This window comes from Bacillus rossius, chromosome 2 (genome assembly GCF_032445375.1).
Source record: "Bacillus rossius redtenbacheri isolate Brsri chromosome 2, Brsri_v3, whole genome shotgun sequence".
In the NCBI taxonomy this organism is placed as follows: Eukaryota; Metazoa; Arthropoda; class Insecta; order Phasmatodea; family Bacillidae; genus Bacillus; species Bacillus rossius.
The window spans coordinates 17,432,220-17,454,311 of record NC_086331.1 but is presented as its reverse complement, the minus strand read 5'-3'; the positions used below and the strand labels follow the sequence as shown (position 1 = coordinate 17,454,311).

General features: G+C 33.9%; 1 protein-coding gene across 1 annotated transcript in view; it reads right to left on the bottom strand.

Annotated features, from left to right (window-relative positions):
- The window catches only part of LOC134529915 (TRAF3-interacting protein 1-like), an 89,995-nt gene that overhangs the window by 64,252 nt on the left and 3,651 nt on the right, over nucleotides 1-22,092 (bottom strand). The window contains exon 2 of the mRNA XM_063364472.1: nucleotides 19,016-19,108. Coding sequence (XP_063220542.1) covers nucleotides 19,016-19,045 — 30 coding nt within the window. The 5' untranslated portion in view covers nucleotides 19,046-19,108. The remainder of the gene's footprint in view (nucleotides 1-19,015; nucleotides 19,109-22,092) is intronic.

The following is a 22,092-nucleotide window of genomic DNA, read 5'->3' as shown; positions in this document are numbered from 1 at the left end:
ATTTGCTGTTGTGCCACGAGTGTGACAGAAAGAAGTGAAAAAATTACTGTTACAAGTCAGAAGGCAAAAATAAACTCTGACGAAAGCTGATGACTAACTTGAATTTATAGCTTGATTTAAAAGCGCGTGAATAAATTTATTTCATATATATAAAATTATATATTTATTTTATTTTATATTGAAATCATTTAATTTAAAACATAAATACTGTAATAAGACTCTCTATTATTAAATACCTCAATAATATAAATAATTAATTCTTGCCAACTTCTGCAAGTGTTTAAAACCTTTGACCTATAAAAACCTTTTTTTTTTAATTTTTACATTCTCGCAATAGAATCAATGAAACAACTAAAGTCACTTAAAATAATAACGTTACTTAGAGTTTACTGAAATGTAACCAAATCATATTTCTCGAAATGTGTATTTTTCAGAGCATGTACAAAATTCTTAATATTATAACGAAACAAAATTAAAAAGATAAAAATTATAAAACGGTATGTACTGTAATAGAACAATAGGCCACGTCTTTTAAATGTTATAAATTTACCGTATCTTTTAAACTTTAGGCCTATATCACAGCATTGCTTCGCATCAGACACCGTTTTACGTTTGTACAAAGGAAGCTTCCCTCTGCAACGTGTTATTAGAACAAGTAAAAAGTAAGTCAATTCAGCCTATAGACACTTGCTAATAACCTAATTTACCTCAATTATTTTAAAATATACATTTTATAGTGGTTTAAAACTTATTTTAACACTTACTTGCAAATGAAATAAGTTTTCTCAAGAGACCCCTTCTTGACACGTCCTCCCACCTGCGCCGTCGGTTGAGAATGGCGTCGCGTGGCGTGGTGGTAACGTGTTGCCAACTTGATAGAAAATGGCGTCATCCGTGCAGAAATTTTTTACGTAACTATTTAACGGTTACGTTTAAGTATATAAAGCAGAGATAAAATATACCGCAATTAATGATTTTTAAAATCATAATTTAATTAATGTACTTTATAAAAATTCAGGTAAATTTTAAAAATGAAACTAGTTTATTAGTAGATTAACAGACGTAGAAAAAATTGGGAAATTTATAAACGCCTGAATTTTTAATATTCCCTCAGTAATTAGCTAGAGACTTGCGATTTCTCAATGTACAACTTATATTAATTAATACAATTGATAACTGCTGATCTGATGGAAAGATTCTTATTATTGCGAGATGCATTTCATTTTTTTTTCATTTTCAAAGAAGTATTAGTTTAGTTTTTTTAAGTGGATTTATATGTTGATTTACAAGTTAATGCTAATTTTACTAGCTCGTTTTTTTATTCTTTTTTTTCGTGATGTAACCCAAAGGTGGATAAAATTATACAGTGTTAATGTATTTTACAATGTATATTTCATGTGAAAACCTATTGCATTTAATTATAATCACTGAAATATGTTTAGTCTGTAACTGTTCTAATTTATATTTTTTTTTCTCCATAGTAATTTAAAGATAATTTTTTTCGTTAAAGCTTCTTGGCAACTAAGAAACTGTTACTTATTTTGGTTATATATAATTGATAATGACACTATATACACTCCTCAATATATATCGATATCACAAATTGTTTGCTCTGCACAATAATTTATCTGAGGTATTGGAACTTAGAAGAAATTAATTATTTAAACTTCCTCGAAGATTCATAACTTAAAATACTAGCACTTTTGCGATATTTTGTCGAAAAAGGCGTATTTGTATAAAAAATAATAATCTGAGGGTTCTAGCACTCAACACCAGCCATTTACAAACTTCTAAATAACACATCACATAATTACAATATTCAGCTCAGAATCAGTAATAATATATTCGTAATTAAGGCACATTTTTAGGTGGATTCGAAAGTAAAAAGGCGATCATATATACTTTAAAAACTATTTTCGGGCATAAGTTCTTATCTCACAATTCAGAACAGAAATAACTGTTTTAGTGCTGTCATAATTTATTGACAAACCTTTTTTGTTAAACAGTTAATATCTGAAATATTGAAACACTTCGTGGAATTTATTATTTTCTTAGAAACATGAACACAAAACTTTACTTGATATTTCTCATGAAACATTATTGGCTACAGAACGGATAAGACAATTTAATGAGGTATGAATATAGGATACTTAAGTATTTTTGTTACACCCAACATGTATCAGTGTCAAGCTCATATCTGCTCATAACTGACCAAGTAGGGATAATATTTATAACTAATACAATCAACGTTGTGAAAGTTAATAACTGTCAAATGTCAACTACTACATTATAATGGCAGTGGTTTAGTGAGAGCAAGTAATTAGTTTATTTTATTTTATTGAAAAAATTATTTTGGACATACGCCATCTGCTCATTTTGGCGTCTTTGCGGTGTTTTTGTGTATTCATCTTTCTTTTCCCGTCCTTAGAGTTTTCTCTATGACATACAGTGTCAAACTATTAAATGCATATGTTCAAAATATTTATTTAAATCAATCGTCCCTGTTGCAAAAATAATTCAAGATCTTATTCTATTTGGTTCTGCGCCTACGCGATAGGCAGACCCCTAACGAATTCAATTTGCATAGCCATTAGGCGTTTTGCCTTACCTCTTAATTTTTGTGTACTTTATAAGGAAGACTTTAATTCCAAGATTATTGCTCGAAGACTAGTTATGCTTTAAATTTTAATATATTAATGAATTATTTGACTAGCAGAATTTTATAACAGCACAGTCTACTTTTAAAAGAACTTAGTAATTTAAATTGATTGATATCCTAACGACATTACAATTTTGAAGCCATATAAATAATTTTTAATCTCATACCTTGTTCATAGATTATTTTCATATGAAATCAATAATTTTTATTCAATTATGTAAAACAAGTTTGTCGCCTTTGAGAGGAAAGTTTCAAGAGCTTATACAACGGTTTGAATCTTGTTAAATTATATGAACCAGCTTTTTGTTATTTCTTATAAAAATTCTATCTTCAGGGTAAGTTTAAAAATTTAATTTAATGTTTTATGATAATCTGAAATGTGATAACAAGAGCTATGCGTCGGCGCTATCGGCTGATTTGCTTTAAAATTTTCCGTTTCAAACATTTTGATTGTGAAACCTAAACATCCAAACGTAGTACTACATCATTTACTTTTGTGATATTCATTTATTTCTAAAATAATGTGTTATTAAATGTAATATAATTTTTTCACGGGCATGACTGAAAATAAACAAACTTTCTTATGCAGTGGGTTCTTTGAAGTAAAATCACTAAATATACAAGTGTACCATAGTTGATCTTTCATTATGGTAAGTAAGTTATCGCAATATACATGCTACAAAAACCTTTCAAAAATGAGTGTCACTTCAATTTTACCAACCAAATAACCATTTGCTGTATTATTATGAATAGGTGGTAGCCGAGGATTAAATTACTTGTTTAAACATATTGTGTTAACTTAACTATATATTTAAAATAAATCGTCTATTAATGTAATTAATTGATAAATTTATTATTTAGTTGCATAGTAAAATGAAAATTGCAATATCCTACCATATTCAGCTAGAACTATATGCTGTTTCAAGTGGAAGCAATGAACTAAAAAAACACAAAACTAACAGAGTAGTAACAAAATAAAATTACCTGTTGTATGACCGTTACAATTTTTTTTTAAATAGCTTTTACCATGCAGAATATATTTTTAAAACAAAATTAGGTGTCTTTTTAATGACAGAAAAAATTTCTCTCTCATTATGGTTTTGTAACTACAGAATTATTATATTATCTCATAGGCCTCTCTGGCGGGGTGTTGGGGGGGGGGGGACATGTCCCCTCCAAGAATTCCTTGTGGAGGGGACACAGAATAGCACTAAAGGTTTCTTATTTTCAAGTTTCTACGATTCTCAGGGTAAATATCTTTCATTTAAGAAATTTTTTGTTTCTGTCTATTAGAATTGTATTTTGTGTGATATTTTCCCAAGTGTGAATTATCTCGTTCCAAAGCATTCTACACAATTCTTCATTCAACATTACATTATTATCTTTACATTGTTACTATTATTATCATTATATTACATACAATACATTCTATTTGGATATTTTTATTTCTATTCGCCAAATATATTTACATCCCATGTCCCCCCCCCCCCCTCTAAATTTACTTACCAGAGAGGCCCACATATTACCTTAAATTATATAATTTGGGAATTAGAGGTGTAGTCAATAAATTGTTGAAGTCTTATCTCACAAACAGAATGCAGATAGTTCAAGTTACTGGAGTCAATAGTAACAATATCTTAGAGTCTTATAATTCCCTACCTAAATTTATGAATGTAGGAGTTCCTCAAGGTAGCGTTTTAGGGCCACTTCTTTTTCTGGTCTATGTAAATGATCTAAGTTATCATTTTACCGATATTCCTATCATTTCTTTTCCAGATGATACTAATGTACTGGTTAAAGCCAATCCAGCTTCTAAACTTGATGTTCTGGTTATGAGTACACTACCTACATTAAACTCTTTTGTTTAAAAATAATAAACTGCTACTGAATTATGGCAATAACAAATTTTATTTTTTCCTCTTAATTAAAATCAAGTAAACCAAATACTCTGTTTAAAAATACTAACTTAAATTTTGTGGTACATTCACGATTCCTTGGACTTGAGATTGATGAATTTTTATCATGGGACAAACATACGTTTGGTTTGTTAAATAAATTAAACAGTATGTGTTATATGTTTAAAGTACTTTCTCATATAACTACTAAACAATGCCTATGGTCTGCCTACTTTGGCTATGTTTATTCTTTAATCAGCTATGGAATTATGTATTGGGGGAGTAATAGACATCATCTACAATCATTTTTTTATTATACAAAAAAAAAAATCAGAATGATACTCCACATGAAACGTTTGGACAGTTTTCGTGATATTTATAAATCTTTAGGTCTTCTTACTGTGCCCTGTATTTATATTTACAAAGTATTATTGTTTATTTATAAAAACAAATTAATTTATATAAAAAATTCTAATATTCATGAGCATTTCACACGAATTAATGCAGATTTTCATCTGCAAAGGGTTCATAAGAAAAAACTTTACAGTCTGTTACAAATGTTGGTATTAGATTATTTAATAAATTACCATTAGCTCTAAAAAATATGGAGCAAAATAATTTATTTAAAAAAGAATTATTTTTATTACATAAGGCTTTTTATAATATAGATGATTATGAACAGGAGGTAGCTTCGTAATATTTTTACTGTTTTTTTTTTTGTGAGTTTTATATATGATTATGACGAACTGTACTGTGTGATATAGGTTAGATTGTGTTCTAATGTTGATTTCTATACTTAATTTTGTTTACTGTAATTATTTATTACTTTTCTTTTATATATAATATTATCTAAATAGGTGCTTATTCATGGAAGTGCAGCTGTTTTATTATTTTAATTTTATATGTTTTAATACTGTTCTTGTACCCGCTTATGTGTTTGTATTTTATGTTTATTTGTATTTTTATGACATATTCTATACCATTATTACAGACCCGTGAATTTTGTGGATTCAGTGACCTCCAGGATAGACTCCAATATCCTCTACACACTCGGGCAAATGCCAACTGTTCATTGGCTGTTGACTTGTGAGTCGTCTCGACTGGGTGGCCTGTGATTTGACATTTCTATGAGTGAGGGTCTCTAATTGGCCCTCAGTCCTCCATATTAGCAGTGAACCAATGACGGAAGCAGAACTAAGGTATAATTATTTGAATTTTAGCATAACACGAAATGAATCCGCGAAATTCACGGGTCTCTAACCATTATGTATGGTCTATTGAATGAAATAAATATCAGTCAATCAATATTACCTCTACACATTCTTGCTAAGGTACTTTAAAACAAACATATTGGCAACGAAACAGTATTGATGTGATCTTAATAATGTTCCAGTATGTCTGGGTTTTTCTACGGTTTTATCAAGGGTGCGACATTAACAGATAAACTATTACTGTAACTCACAAGTTATAGTCAAAAGGCAAAGAGGAAATATCCGACAAAAGCTGACAGTTACTCAAGAATTTTATGAAATTATTTAAAAGAAACATGCTGATATGTATGACTTTTCTTTCGGTGAAAATATTTTTTTAGTTATATTACAACAATTTTTTTTAGTTATATTACAACAATTTTTTTAACTAATGGCAAATAATAATTTTCCGAAAAATTCTGTAATGCACTTATTCTCACGAAAAATAATAATATGAATAATCGTAATACTAAAAAAAATATTCTATTACACAATTTAATAACTAGATAAAAAATGCAAATACATATGTTAATTAAACATTTCCGATACGAAAACAAAAAAAAAGTATTTCAATACTTACCTTTTAGCAGGAGAAATAATTGAAGTTGAAATATTATTTGAAAAACTATTAATGACTTATAAATGTGTTGCAATAACTAACATTATTTTTTTTCAGAACACATAAGCCTAAAACCATTAAATATATTCGTTACATAAAATGACCAAAAAAATAGAGTTCAAAAAACTAAATTGTTTATGTAAAAATTGTTACCGTAACGCTTTAACTTTGTGTCAGAGTATTTGCTACGCACTAGAGGCCATTTTATAATGTTATTACAAATGAAGAATGGAATCATAGACCAGATGAGACAAACTAGGTGATTCTTACACCGTCGCAGCCAGTAACAAACTGAAAGTACCGCCGTCTGAGGACTCGCTTGTGTATACCCGCAACCGTCAGAATGATACGCTAGTTAAATCAATTTACATAAATACACAAATCACTTAGTTTGTCTCATCTGGTGTATAATTCCACTGATCTTGTAACCTCGATAGCGTCTTTACCGTCTTTAACGATGAACTCGATGGATGATCTACCATTGACATCAGGGACCCAGATGACACCTGTGTCCACCTCAGTAACCCCGGCGACAGCGGAGAGATCAATGACAATGATGATGGAAGCCTCGGAGATCCTGACGCCGTCGGTACCATCAACTGCAGACATTTAGATGGTGTCTGCAATACCAGCATCGACTTGTGCTGTTCCATCTGTTAAAGTTTCGCCAGCATCATTTCAGACTTCAAAGAACAACGAACATTCATCGCGTCAGTGCAAATACTTTGGTGAGTCATTCGCTACCGCTTCAAGTGCGCGCAGACATGAAAGAAGCGGGTGTTCGAATAATGCTCGAAGCATACTATTTCAGTGCAACAAGTGCAATAAACTAATTTCACGTCTCGATAGCTTACATCGTCAATATAAAAAATTCTCCGAGAAAGTTAAGTGCACGCATAATGAACATGGATATTGTTTTGACACATGTATTGAACCAGCCAATGAGAACATATAAGTGGGGTCCTGAATATGAGAACTTCTGTCCGTCTCTGGCTGCGCTGCTGAACGGATCGGATAGTTAGACTTGACTAACAAAACAGACCAGTATCTAGCTGTTCTTGAGAACTCGATGGCATCATTACCACTATTGACACCGACCTGGATGGAAGGTCTAGCATCAACAGTGCAGAGCCTGATGACAACGACGTCAACAGTTACACCTACTCTCCCAGCACAGCAGGAGATTTCGTAGTGTGCAATATCTTCCGCAGAGCAGACCTTGAGGCCTTTGAAGTTAACATTTCAGAGGTGTTACGATGGTTGTTAACAGTGCCAGTGACATCGATAAAGGTAGCAGCATCTGACGGTGTTCCATCACCCAACTGTACGTAGTGTGACAAAATCAAAAACTTGAAATTAAACAATTATATAATACACGATTGTAATAATAACTCTGGACGCATTAAATATCAGTGCAACAGGTGTTGTAGCCAGTTTATATGCTACGAAATATTAAAAAGACACATCAGGAATTGTGATAGACTGGCTGTGCATTCATCAGATTCAAGCTGTATATACTGCGGCAAGGCATTTGTATGCATAAAACATGTAAGGCATCATGAAATATATCACTGTCCTTTCAATGAAATCGATAATACTTCTCTGTGTGTAAACTGTGGTATTCAACTGTCATGTGGAAATGCTCTGAAAAGACATGTAAAGGACTTATTTCGTACTCTACGAAGACTGTATAATTCTGGAAATGCTAAAGACTTAAATAATTTGCTTTCTTTTTTGTATTTATAGTAGTGTAGAATTTATGTAATATAAATTTCAGTCGTAAAATAACTTGCTGTGTTTTATTTTCTCTAACCTGAAACTTTTGTGGTATTTTAATTTTTTTTTGCATCGGCCAGGGATCAAACCAAAAACAAGCATCCATCGATTCAATTAGTATATTAATTGCCGTTTCATTTAATGAATTTTGGCATTTTTTCCGAATTTCTAGCTAAAAATTTGCACAAATTCAAGATGACCTTCAAAGGTCAAGATGGTGGGTGCCACAGTAATAATAAATGATTACTGCACTCTAGCAGGTAAAAATTAACCTAATATGACGGTAGCGTACTCTAGTAGTCGAAAACAATATGGTGGCCTCTAGCTGATGAAAACAAAATGGCGGAATTAACGTCATACTAGCTGACGATATATACCTTGGTATTGGTGGTGGGAGGTCGGTCTGCAGGTGGCTTCCGTGGAGAAAGGATCCGTCAACATTTTTTTTTGGGACCTCACCTGGTTTGAACCGATGACTTCAAGGCGTAAATTAATTTTTTAAATAGTATTTTATTATATTTCAGTTAATAAAATTTTGTTTTAATTTTTGAAATTTTTTCAATTTTCTAGCTTAAAAATTATTGTTTTTCAATATGGCGGCCGTAACAAAAAGTGCAACGATCTATAATCCAATATGGCAGCCGTAACAAAAGGGTAACGATGGCGTCATACTCGTCCAAGATAACAGGCAATATTTATAGAATCCAAGATGACGGCTGTAACTATATGTACATTTGTATTTTTAAAAGATTTTTATTAATATTTAATAATAAAATTTTTATGTATTATAAATTTTTTCCCTATTTTCTAGCATTAAAATTACGGATATATATATATCGTCAGATAGTATGACGATATGACCGTTATCTTGAAAATATATATAATTATATATAATTTTACATAAGTGGTGGGAGATCAGGTTGTCGACAGCTTTTGTGGAGGAAAGATCGGTCGACATTTTTAAATTTTTTGCCCTCGCCGGGATCGAACCGAGGACCCCGAGCTCCATGATGTACCGTAAGTGCGTTTTTAAAATAAATTTTTACTTATATTTAATTAATTAATTTTTTTATAAATTTTAATTTTTTTCCATTATAATTTCATAATAAATAAAGATTTTCAATATGGCGCCCGGAACGTAAATTGCAAGGGTGACATCATAATCCATGATGACGTCAGAGGCTTATCGGAGGCTGTAGACATGGATGCTTAAACCTCAATATCGAATACGTGTTCTTTCTAAGGCACAAGTCTTTTGATGTTTTTCGAATTCTAATTTTTGAATTTTTGAGGAGGAAAAACGAGAATCTTTCCCGCGAAATTGGGAAATCTTTTTATTTTTCAGATTTTTAAGATTTTTTGGCAAATTTGTTAAAACTGGATATATTTTGCGGATTTTGGCAATTTTTGAAGGTAAAGGTCGAGGTCAAGGACAAATGTCAAGTTCAAAGGTCAAGGTCAAGATCATCCAAGATGGTCAGAGAAATCGGTCATTGACCCCATCCATAGTCCACGCGTTGGCGCCATGTGCCAGGAGCCCCCAATACATACCACTCATTTCCTCACACGTCCTCCTACCTGCAGCATCCGTTGAAAATGTAGAGCGTGGCATTTATGTTTTACCAACTTTTAAAAAAATGGCACCGTCCTTTGAGAAATTATAGAAAGTCTTGATTCATTTTAAATTTGGACCTTGAAAATGCGGACAAAAGTACTGCAAATATATGTTCTAAAAATCGTTACCATATAAACAATGTAGCCTACATAGGTGTATTAATCATTAGGCTATTTAATTCGTTCATTATTATATTAGCTTAGGCAAGGTGACAAAATGTATTTTCTTTTTGGAATTAGGTAAACTGAAATTTTACTTATTCAACCTATAACGGCTATAACTTCTGGTCTGATGTTTTTTTTTTTTTTTTAATATTGCGGGGTACATTTAGACTATTTTTTTCCCTTATTTTTAAGTAATGGTATTTTCAAGTCCTTGAAACAGTGCTCCCAATCACTACAAGTAACATTCGAACTTCAGCAGTTGTTATGTAGACTACATATAAAGTATAGACATTTATATACAAAATAGTATATTTTTTATTATTCTCACTATTACTTCTTGTTTTCTCATTTGAAACAAGTAAGATTACGCTTTCTTAATCAAAAAATTTTGAATTTCGTTGTAAAAACGTTTTTATTAGCATAAACACACACTTATATACATATATATGTGTGTGTAAATGTAACTAAATTAATATTTATATTTTTTATAATATAAAATAGTTAGTTAAGATGAATTTAGGCTTACGCAACCGTTATATTGTCTGTCTTGGCTCTCAGGTCGAAACTTTCTCATGGTTCTCAGTGTTTGTCAGCCTGATGCTGACTGAAAGTTACAGCGATACGTCGGATATTTCCAACAATTTGAAACGGCTTTAACCTATATGCTAAGACTGTCAATGGTTTTTTCAAGTGCATAATTACTAAATTTACTGATAAGCCTTTTTTTTTACGAAATAAGAAAATGTAATCTGTATTTTCGATCAAATTGGCAACCACATTTCCTAAAATCTACACTCTAAATACTATAAATTTATTGCTGTGCATAGGTATTCATTTAAGTTTAAGAACATTTTGTGAAAATTTTTTTTATCGAATTCTTCTGTAGGTTTGGAAAATAAAAATTTGAGGACTAAATGGAATATTTTGTCGATGAATGCAATTTTTTTTTTTAATTTTCAGGAGGTTCTAGCATTCAACACCATCCATTGACAAACTCTTCAGTAATACAACACATAGTCAGCGCTTAAATTTTTTAAGAATCTAATTGGACTTGAGACAGTTGTTAAGATTAGGGTAAATGCGGGATAGACGCCACAGCGGGAGTGATGCCACACTCAGCGTAGTTCTCAGTTCACTTACTAGATGGTGCGGTCATTGCATCCATAGTATCCCGAAAGATGGCACAGTAATCCTCTCGCAGTCAGAGGCGCTTCTGTGAGCGAGTAAGAACTGCGCTGGCGTTTATTCACTCGTAAGTGTTGTTTCTAGCTTTGAAATATTTTATTATCTGTTCGTTATTTTGCATTTATTAAACAAAAATTAAAATATATCTCAATATTATAGTTGTATGTGTTTGTTCCGTTGTTGGAACATACTATGGTAGTATATTTTGATATATCATCACTGTTAACACACTTTGGTGTAGTATGGTGTCTTTCCTTACATTTTGGGAGAGATGCCACAGCTTGTTATGGGGAGAGATGCCACATCGGCTATATAAAATCACGCCTAGGGAGGGATGCCACATTTTTTATATGACATAATATTCAATGGAAAAAAATAATAAAAATCGCAGGTTATGCCTGAATATATTCATTCTTGGAGAGGAATTCTGAAATATCTGTGCGTCAAGCTGAGGGACTGTCGGTAGCAAGGGCCCAAGGCATGTCTCGTCCAGAAGCAGATGGGTTTTATAAGGTGCTGAAAGAAGTCATGGTTAGTCAAAATTTGATGGATAAGCCTCAAAATATTTTCAACATGGATGAAAGTGGTATCCAGTTGACAAACAAGCCAGGGAAGGTTTTGACAATGAAAGGTGCCAAGGATGTCCACATTTTGACTCTTCGTGAGAGAGGCGAAAACATAACTGTAATTGCATATTGCAATGCAGAAGGAGTATTTCTACCACCAGTTCTTTTGATGAAAGGAGTGAATAAGAAAAAATAATTCGTAGATTGACTCCCTCATGGATCAGATGTTTACATGAACCCAAAGTCGTCGTTCATAACCACAGAATTGTTTTTCAAATGGTTTGAGGAGCATTTCCTACCCCGGAAACCTTCTGGTAAGACTGTTTTGATTTTGGATGGCCATGCATCATATTACAACACATTCGACATGTTGAGTCTGGCTGACAAGAATGATGTGATCATAGTATGTTTGCCTAGTCACACAACACAGGCTCTCCAGCCACTGGATCGTTCATTTTTTTGGTCCGCTTAAGGTCTATTACAACGAGGCCAAAGTGTGGATGCAACATCATAAGACAGAAATATCACTAGATATCAGGCTGGATATCTCATTGGCAAAGCCTGGGAGAAGGCAGCATTAGTTGGTAATGCAGTTACGGGGTTCAAAGCCACAGGAATATATCCCCTTAATCCCGACATTGTACCAGAGCACTTTTATGCAATATCTGATGTATCTGTTTCCACATTGACAACTATCAACACGCCACTTACTTCTAGCAGCCCTGTTTCATCAGCTTCCACAACTCATTCTACAGCACTTTCAGCTGCCATTTCATCAACATTTCGAGCCTCAAATCCAACCCCATCAGTATCTCCCACATTTGTTTCGACAATTTCAACCCCTGAAAGTGAATCTCTCCATACACCAACGAAATATCTTCATGAGGTTAGTCCCGTGCCAACTGCTCCAGTTTCTCTCAGCAAGAATAGAAAACAATCTGCAGCAGTTTTGACATCGCCAGAACACATTCAGAAATTCAAAGATTCCAAAGAGAAGAAGCAAAAGAAACTAGAAAGACAGCTGAACACCAATAAATGTAAGAAGAAAGTACCAAAGAATAAAAGTAAACATGCGAAAGTCGAAGAAGCAAGTGATGTTTACAAATTTGGTATCAACGAGACACTTGCTACAAGTGAAGATGATGTGAGTACCAACAATTGTGTAGAATGCTGGGAAAATTACTACACCACCAAAGAGAAGGCAGACTAAATTCGGTGCGAGGTGTGCCACAAGTGGCTCCACGAGTCATGTACGATGTATGGGCCTATGTGCAAGACTTGCGGAAGAGAAGTGAAGAGACAGGACGTGAATAAAGTAAAAAACATAAAGTGAGGCATCTCTCCCGATTTCCGTGGCATCTCTCCCTTAGCCTGTGGGAGAGATGCCCAAAAATAACTTTCATTGTTATGTTTTTATTGGGTTTTTTAATTATGTTATTATCTTTTAATATTTTATCACAGTGAGTACACTTCTCTGACTTTATTTGAGAATTTTTTTTAATGTATTAAAAATAGTTTTATATAATTTGTGATTATTTTTTCAAAATGTGTGGCATCTTTCCCGCAATTACCCTAATTCGAAATTAGAAAGGTGAATAACTTGAAAATCATCTATGAGGCTTAAGTGTTTGCTGAAAGTTCATAACAGAAATAACTGTTTTCTTTATTGTATTTTTTTGAATAGAGTATATAATTTATAACATTTGTTGCTAAAATAATTTGCTCTGCACATTAAACTGACATCGAAAAAAATGTCTTCGAAATATTTAAAGTTTGCTGTGGAATAATATTATACTTCTGCTTAAAAACTTGAACATGATCATTACTTAATAGTAAACTGAAACAATTTGTGGCAACAAAACGGGTAAAACCAGTCACTCCTTTCTTATGAGGTATAAATATACTTTTTTTATCATATCCAAACATGTATCAATGTCATGCTAGTATGCGCAGTAGCATTATTTTACACTAGTTGACAGACCAAGTAGGAAATAATAATTTTTACGAGTGGAATATCCGTTGCGAAAGATAATTGCTGTTAAATGTCAAATTTCAATAGCTGCATTGACTTTGCAAAATCCTGCAGATAATAAACGACTGCAATACTTTACTGTATTTAATTTTGTACAGTACCTAAGCCATAGTTAAATAGCTGCAAGGCTTTTTGCAACATCGCTCAAATTGTTATGCTTTTTAGGGTAACTAACAGCTAGAGACCGGAAAACTTCTCGGATTAATTTCACCATAGGCTAGGATTGAATTACCGATATCATTGTTCTGCGTCTGCTATTAGCTTAAATTCTATGCGGAGTTCTGTGAACCGATCAGGAGTCCTTATCCAGAGAAGTGTCGAATGAGAGACTAACCTGTGAATGACGTCTCACTAGTCACCAGCCAATGAGCGGATGACATTTGGCTCGAATGTGGAGAAGACTTTGGCGTCTATCCTGGAGGTCATTGAACCAGCGAATTTTTCCAGTCTCTTCTAATGGTCAGAAAGGGTTGTACGAATGCACACGTTGTTTTAAATATTCCCATGTTAAAAAATATTTTGGCTTAAAAAAATAATGAATTACATCTCACAGACAAATGTTTCACCACTTACATACAATGTAAAGTAATGAGTATCCTAACGGCACAAAATGGTTGGCTGATTTTGGGACTTATAATTTTTTGGATCTTGTATATAAATAATTGTTATAATTAGCCTTAGGTTTGTGTGTCTATTTTACATAATTTATCAAAATAAGCTGTTCAATAAACAAAACTGATGTCAGTGTTTTCTGTCAGGTTGAGAAATGGAAAGGACAGCTGGAAAGTTTTAACTTTCACACAAAAGTCTGACGACAGCACATTGTTTCTTGCATGAATTAATAACATGATTTATAAAGCACATGGTTGTGTATATTACTTTTATATTTAGTAAGATAACGTGTTTTATCTCTTAATAATATTTAAATTAATGGAAAACGTAATTTAAATACTTTCTGTGCCTCAATATTAGTACAAATTATATTTTGCATTGGTTTACTGAAAAAGGCTATAGTACTATTTCAAAAAGGCTAGGTAGGGGCCTACTATTTCAAAAAGGGTGCAATGTGGTAATGTTTAGGACCCATAAGAATTCAATAAGCCTAATTGTTCAGTGCTTACCTGTTTCCAGAATAAACAACTGAAGTAGAGCCATCATTTTAGGTAGCAAGAAAGATAGCGTAACGAGTAATTAGAGCCTCGTTGACACGATGATAGTAGTACGAATGAGAGTTAATATCCCAATAGAGGCTATCCCAAACCGTCATGAGTGAAAACAGTGATAGTGTTATTAAACTTAGCAAGACAATAAACATCACTTTTGTGATAACACTCTGCTCCATCTTATAAACTTCATGTAAACAGGGCTGAGGTATGTCTTGAACATGCTATTAAACCGAGCAAGACAATTAACAGCACTCTTGTGATAACACTTTGCTCCATCTTACTACCTTCATGTAAACATAGCTGAGGTGTGTCTTGAACATGCTATTAAACCGAGCAGGACAATCAACAGCACTCTTGTGATAACACTCTGCTCCATCTTACTACCTTCGTGTAAACAGGGCTGAGGTGTGTCTTGAACATGCTATTAAACCGAGCAAGACAATCAACAGCACTCTTGTGATAACACTCTGCTCCATCTTGTTCGTTACCTACCTTTCTGTAGGAAGTGCAGCATACTTGAAATACCGAGTCTATATCTACACGTAAACCAGTTTTAAAAAGATTTATCCTAATTTCTCTCTCCCAGCAACATCAAATATTAAGTCATCCTGATATACTGTATGTTTTTATAAAATAAGTACATTCTATTGCGGCAGTATTTATATTCTAATCTCGTGAAATAAATCGTGTCCCCAAGGCCTAAGTGAGCTTGAGAAAATCCGGGCTACTCTAAATTTGCGTTTATTCGGAATGCTTGTTTCCTTTTACAATAGCGCATTCAGCAAATGTAAACAATTTCGGATAATTCTTTTTTTTTTTTTTGTATTTTTTTTTTTTAATTTGACAAGGATCTGAAATGAAACAAACCTAATTGTCCTTGTGTTTTGGCAGTACGAACAGGTGTGATACAGGACGTGCTATAGGTGATTTTTTTTTTTTTTTTTTTTAAGTTGTTGACGAGAAAGATTGGTGGGAGTTCGTTTCAAAAGAAAAAAAGGGGTTTCTGGCCTACACGATATTTGACTAAGGCACCAGGGTTACCATTAAGTAGGTCAGGGATATGAAGTCTGGTCCGTGGAGAATTAAGCCCAGTGGCGGTAAGGGTTATAACTCACCCTAAGTACTCTGCACACATCACGCCAGACGCGACTAACAGCTCTCGGATATGTCCTGCTCTCAGTCCGGACGGAATTATTAAAAACAAAAATTTGTTTTTTAAAACTGTCTTTCCTTCCCAACAACGGCGTCCTTTCGTTCCACGTAAAACTAAACCTAGCGACACGTTCTCATAAAAGTTCTCCGGGTTTTTACAGCATTCTTTACTCTTTAACGACTCTCTCTCTCTCTCTCTCTCTATCTCTCTCTCTCTCTCTCCCTCCCTCTCTCTCTCCCTCCCCTAGCATTTGCTGTCCGTCGTTAGTAGGTCAGCCACCGGCTGACTGGTCGCTGAGAGCCAGCGCGTGCAGTTGGCAGCCCTGCAGCTCAGCTGCGTGACGTCACGTGCGTTCGCCGATGGCGGGACTCGGCCGTGCTCCTTACTTTTCACGCACTTTCCGCCAAACATTATTTTTTTTTTAACATGTTGCCAAACAAAAAAAAAATTTAAACAGCAAAAAAAAATTTTAATTGCTGTTATAAATTAATTTCGGTCTGGTACAATTTTTTTTATTTTAAAATCTGTACACACACATATGTACCTACATGTATACGTATGTACGTATACAAATAGAGACAGAGACATTGAATTATTTTGTCGTCAACCAAATACTACATAAATTAAAATATTTGAGTTAATTATATATATTTATTTCGGTAAATACTGCCAATATTTTCTTTTCTCGGCGAGTTTTAACTTTTGGTTATTGAAACAGTTCCACGCTATAAAATATCACCAGGAGTGCCACACACTAAAAAAAAATTACCTCCACAATATGATTGATATATCAAAATATAAACGGTTGATTCAAGATTTTAAGTGTTGTAGCAAAAAATATTATAAAGTTATTATATATGTATAATACAAGCATATATATATATATATAGTCTATATATAGCCTATGCCTAGATGAAATGAAATTTTTGTTGGTTCAACAAAAATTTTCTTGCCACAACTCTCTGTAGGTTCGAATAAAATGTGCATGTTTCGATATATCATCAAATACTTTGTAGAGGCGACATTTTTTTTTTTTTTTAGTGTTTTGCACCACACGTGATATTTGTGTACCTACAGTCAACAGCATGGTAGGCCTACTATTTCAATAACTAAATGTAAACACGTCGAGGAAATAAAATATATTGGTAGTATTCATCGAAATAAATATATAAAATTGATTCAAATATTTTATTGTTTAAGTTTTTTTTTGACGAAAAAAATCATTTAAGTCTCTCTAATGCATATTTTGTTAGGTATACAAAATTAATTTTGTTGCACTTTTTTTTTTGGTCAGGGCAACAAAATATTTTGTTAGAGAAAGTAAATATTGATTTTTACCGAGTGAACACATTCCTTTGCTTGTTTCGAACAAATATTATTTTCTCAGAGAATAGTTTAAAATCAAACGGGGAGGGGGGACGTTATTTAGGCGGCCACAAAATAATGTTGTCAATAAAGATCCTACCAAATACTTTGCGTTGACAACATAACAGTTTTGTTGTGTCCGTAAAATAAATTATTAGTAACAGCAAAACATTTTGTCACTCATACATGGTTTACTTGAGACAACAAAATTTTTTGTAGTGTTCTTCAGATAACTTTTTAGAAACAGCAAAACATTTTAGTCATTAATGAATTGTTTTCTTAGGTCAAGAATTAACTCTTGCAAAGGCCTTGAAGTGACAGCAAAAACATTTTGTTAGTAATAAATAGTTTTATTCATAAAACAAATTATTTTTGTATCTATTTGAAACACTTAATAGTAACAACAAAAATAATTTGTTGCTAATATATGGTTTTCTTGAGAAAACAAAATGTTTTTTTTTTTTTTAATATATTTTGAAATAAAGTATTCGTAACATCATAACATTTTTGTTAAAAAGATATTGTTTTCTTCCGACAACCAAATAACTGTGTAGTGTCCATTAAATAAGAGTAAGAGTAGCAAGAGCAAAACATTTTTGTCACTAATAATTGATATGGTTTATACCACAAAATTATTTTGCAGTCACTGATAAATATTTTTAGTACGGTTGTTTTATTAACATGTTTTTTAATGTTTACACTGTTGTATGCGCGCAGATTTCTGGAGCTCTTACATGATAGTGGTTTACAAACCACGTAGAAATCGAATTTGTACTCTTCAATTTGGGTTATGCCAATATACTGTAATGTTTTTGTAAATGGAACAGAAATATTCATGTCAAATTACAGATATTTATACATTCGTGCATTTACATGAAAACAACTGTATGACTACAATTTATTGTTCGCAGTAATACTGGGTTTGGATTCTTAGCCGGACATGTATGCATTGTGTTGTCCCAGTACCTCCAATAGTTAAAGTTATTTGTAAACCGTTCCCTGAATAGCTTTCCAGTATTAACTGTGCACATAATAAGCATGATACAACAAAATAAAATAACATTGTTTAATATTTTTTATCTTTTCCGTGGTTATGCTTGAATAAAATACCAGTTAAAATATAAAATTATGCGCCAATTTTCGTAAGAAATACTCAGTATTATCTCGAAAAAAACGTATTTCATATGTGCGAAAATTAACAAAAACAATGCGATGTACAAAGTTACAATATATTTATTGTAGTATTACAAACTATTTATTGGCAACTGGTTTCCAAAGGAATCTTTTTTAAAAAGTTCAGAAACTTTTTTTTTCTTTGTAGTATCGAAAGTTACATTTGCGAAATTAATCATCGACAGCAAAATTTAATATGTTATGCTCTGCCGTATGCAGTAGGAGAAACTGTTTTCGTGGCGGAAGTTTTGATCGTAGAAGAAGGTTAAGGTAGTTCAGCTGAATTACAGTGTTGTGTGAAAATCGGGTTGAATGGCGTGATATGAAGCACAGTTATGAAAAAAATGGGTTCGGAATGAGGAGGGAGTTGGGTCACAGTTGAACGCCAAGTTCTTACCTGCAGTCGTGTCGGGCGCTCGGCAGCCATCTTGATGCAGGCTCCAGCTCGGGCGACGGATGTCTGGCCCCAGGGTCACCTGTGTCCGCCGTCCTATTGGAGAGCCGCGGCCATGTATCTGGCTGGAGAGGGGGCAGGGGAGTGGGCTGGAGAGGGGGCAGGGGAGCGCTGGAGAAGGGAGGAGGAAGAATGAGGTGGGGAGAGCTCAACGCACAACCAGCACGGAGGTGTTTGGCACTCCAGCGTTTTTTTTTTCTTTTCTTTCTACGAATTTTTTTTATATATAAACTGCGGTCGCCATTTGCTTTTGTCCCTTTACCTTTGACTCGTGCGATTAAAACCAGTTTAACAAACAAAGTTTCTCCACGCATCGCTTTGTTCGGATTTTGGCTTTATTTTAGCAAATTGAAACTGCGAAATTATTGAGTAAATTTTACTTGAAGTGATTTGTGTGACGATAAATAAATTGGCAAATATTTTCCAAATAACTACTGAAGGAACTACCAAAAAAAAGTTCTGTGTAGTTAAGAAAGAAATGAAAAAAAATCACGTCATTCAACAATTTAAACTGGAAAAATTTTCAACTTGAAAATGAAGAGAGAGGTCGCCATAAAGGAGAGAAAAAGATTGGCTGGAGGGTCGTGCAGATAAACGTTTTCCAGTTACTATCAATAACACAACTGAAACCAATTAAAATGGTTTAGTGTCTAAAGACACCAATTTTGATTAGACACACACTTAAAGTATCATATTTCATAAAATAGCAATATTTTAGTTTTGGACTGCCTTGATTAATAGTTCTTAGAGGTGTCTGGGAATTTCGCTAGCTTTGGAACAACAATGTGCGTAGAGTTCAGGGTGTTATAGATACGGCTAAAATTCAAGTACACAATACTGTTTATAGTGACAAAAGTAATAAATGCAGGGATGTCAAGAACAAAAGTTATTAAATATAATATGTAATACACTGTTTTTAGCACAGTAGACTTAGGCCTATATAGAATTCTGCCGAATTACTATTTTTTTTAAGTCGTTGAGCCTTTGCGACGAGTCTCGCTTGACTTTGTATGTGTTCTAAAATGCCATTTGCGTGAAGAACTTGTACAATGTTAATTGTTTCATATCTGCTGCAAATGTATTCTCGACATTTGGAATAGTCGCCAAAAAGGAAAAAGGACCAATGCCGTGAGTCCTTCGCGAGTTCTTCCGCAATTTATTTTCCCCTACAGTGTAGAATGGCGCTTCTTGCTGAGTTTGTAAGGCGAGGAATGGCTGCTTCCAGTAACTTTCTTGATTAGGCGAGAAAGCCTTGTTTGCTACCAGAGTGTGCAGATGTAAGGAGTAATTTCTGACACAGTTATTAGCACAGTCCATTTTTAAAACAATGCATCTATAAGGAGCTTTTTCCCATTATTCTCGTAGGTACCTATACACACTTGAGTCGTCATCCCCAACGAAATACTCTTATTTTAATCCATGCATTTATACACTTAGGCAGAATCATTAAATAATAACATATTGTTACGAACGCGAGAGGCCAGACCGCGATATCAGGTTCGGAGCTGGCTGGCGGTCCCGCAAGTTCACTGAAGTCACGTGCCATCCATTGACGTAAGGCTTGCCACGCATGCCTGGCTGGATTACAAGGGTCGTCGCTACACCGCGGATTCCCCCCTCCCCCCCCCCCCGCGCAACCTTATCATCGTCCTGCCTAGTTGCTGTTATCTATCACTGAGTGGTCTTAGGTAATTCCGCGGCCCGCCGCGATAAGTGGCGTGAACAAGCGACGCTATTCTCGATGTTTCGGGCGTCGGGTCGGCCCAGGATGACGCGACTCGTCACGGCCGCTCTCGTCGGTTCGAGAAGGGCACCCAGGTACTTAAGCAGTGACACCAGTCTCCGGGGGAGTTCCGCGTCAAGAGCCGAGTGAGTGCCTCGAGAGTTCCGAGAGTTTGGAGAGTTCCGCGAGTGAAGGGAAGTGCGACATCGGCGAAGAGGGCGAGAGACACCCTCTAGAGTGGCGCGACGAGGAGCGACGGGACCGTGAGAGTGCGACTGAGTGGCGCGAGACTGTGTGTGTGTGGACAGGCGCGAAGTAAGGGGCGAACCACTGTCGAGCCAAGCTCCAGTGAGGAGTGCAAACTGTAGGGCCTACTTGATAGACATTGTGTGACTTGAGAATAAACACTTCTACATGCAAGTGATTTGTCATCGGACATTTTGAAGAAAAATTATTTATTATTAAAGTAAATATTATAATTAATAAAACTTAATTGGGCTATCCCTTACGAACCTAGTCTCACCACATTTTAAATCGTATTATTATTGTACCAATTTTTGTAACATAAATTTTGTATCGCTTCCTTCTGATCTGTAATGGCTCGTTCACAAATACAACAGTATTTATTCCTAATGCCCAATAAAAAAATGTACCGTTCTGTTAACATTCATTTATTTTTTGAACTGAATAAGTTTTATGATACTATGGCAGTTGCCTCTAGTAAAGTACAGGTATAGGCCTATAGATGTTAAATATAGGCTACATAGAAATAATGGTATCAAGACAATATACTATAATAATACCTATCTGTTTTTAAATTCTGTTGGTTTAAGACAAGTAAGTTCTCCAGTTATTTTTTTTTCTTTAGTGTAATTATTTAAAAAGCAACATTTTATATTGGAGTTAAATGCTAAATAGGTCATTTGAAAAACAACCGAATTCGATCTCAGGTTGAGTGTTGATAGCCAATGGTGCTGCAATATAGCTCATAAATAGCAACTATCGTGGATATAAAATGGAACTCCAATGGTACAACTGACCAGTAGTCATGTTGTAGCAGTTTTAAAAGTAACATGAAACACTTGGCTCAATGAGAACAGATAACTGCTTTATATGCAATTATAATACCCTTGCGTCTTTCCTGGAAACGTCTTTTTCTTTTTCTAGAGTGTATTTAAATACACATTTAAAGCATTAAAACTTTTTGAACTTTTGGTAGTAAAGTGTAGTGGAAGTAATATTATTAATAACAATTTTTATTGTATCAAAATAATTTTTTTTTATCAAGCTTTAAGTT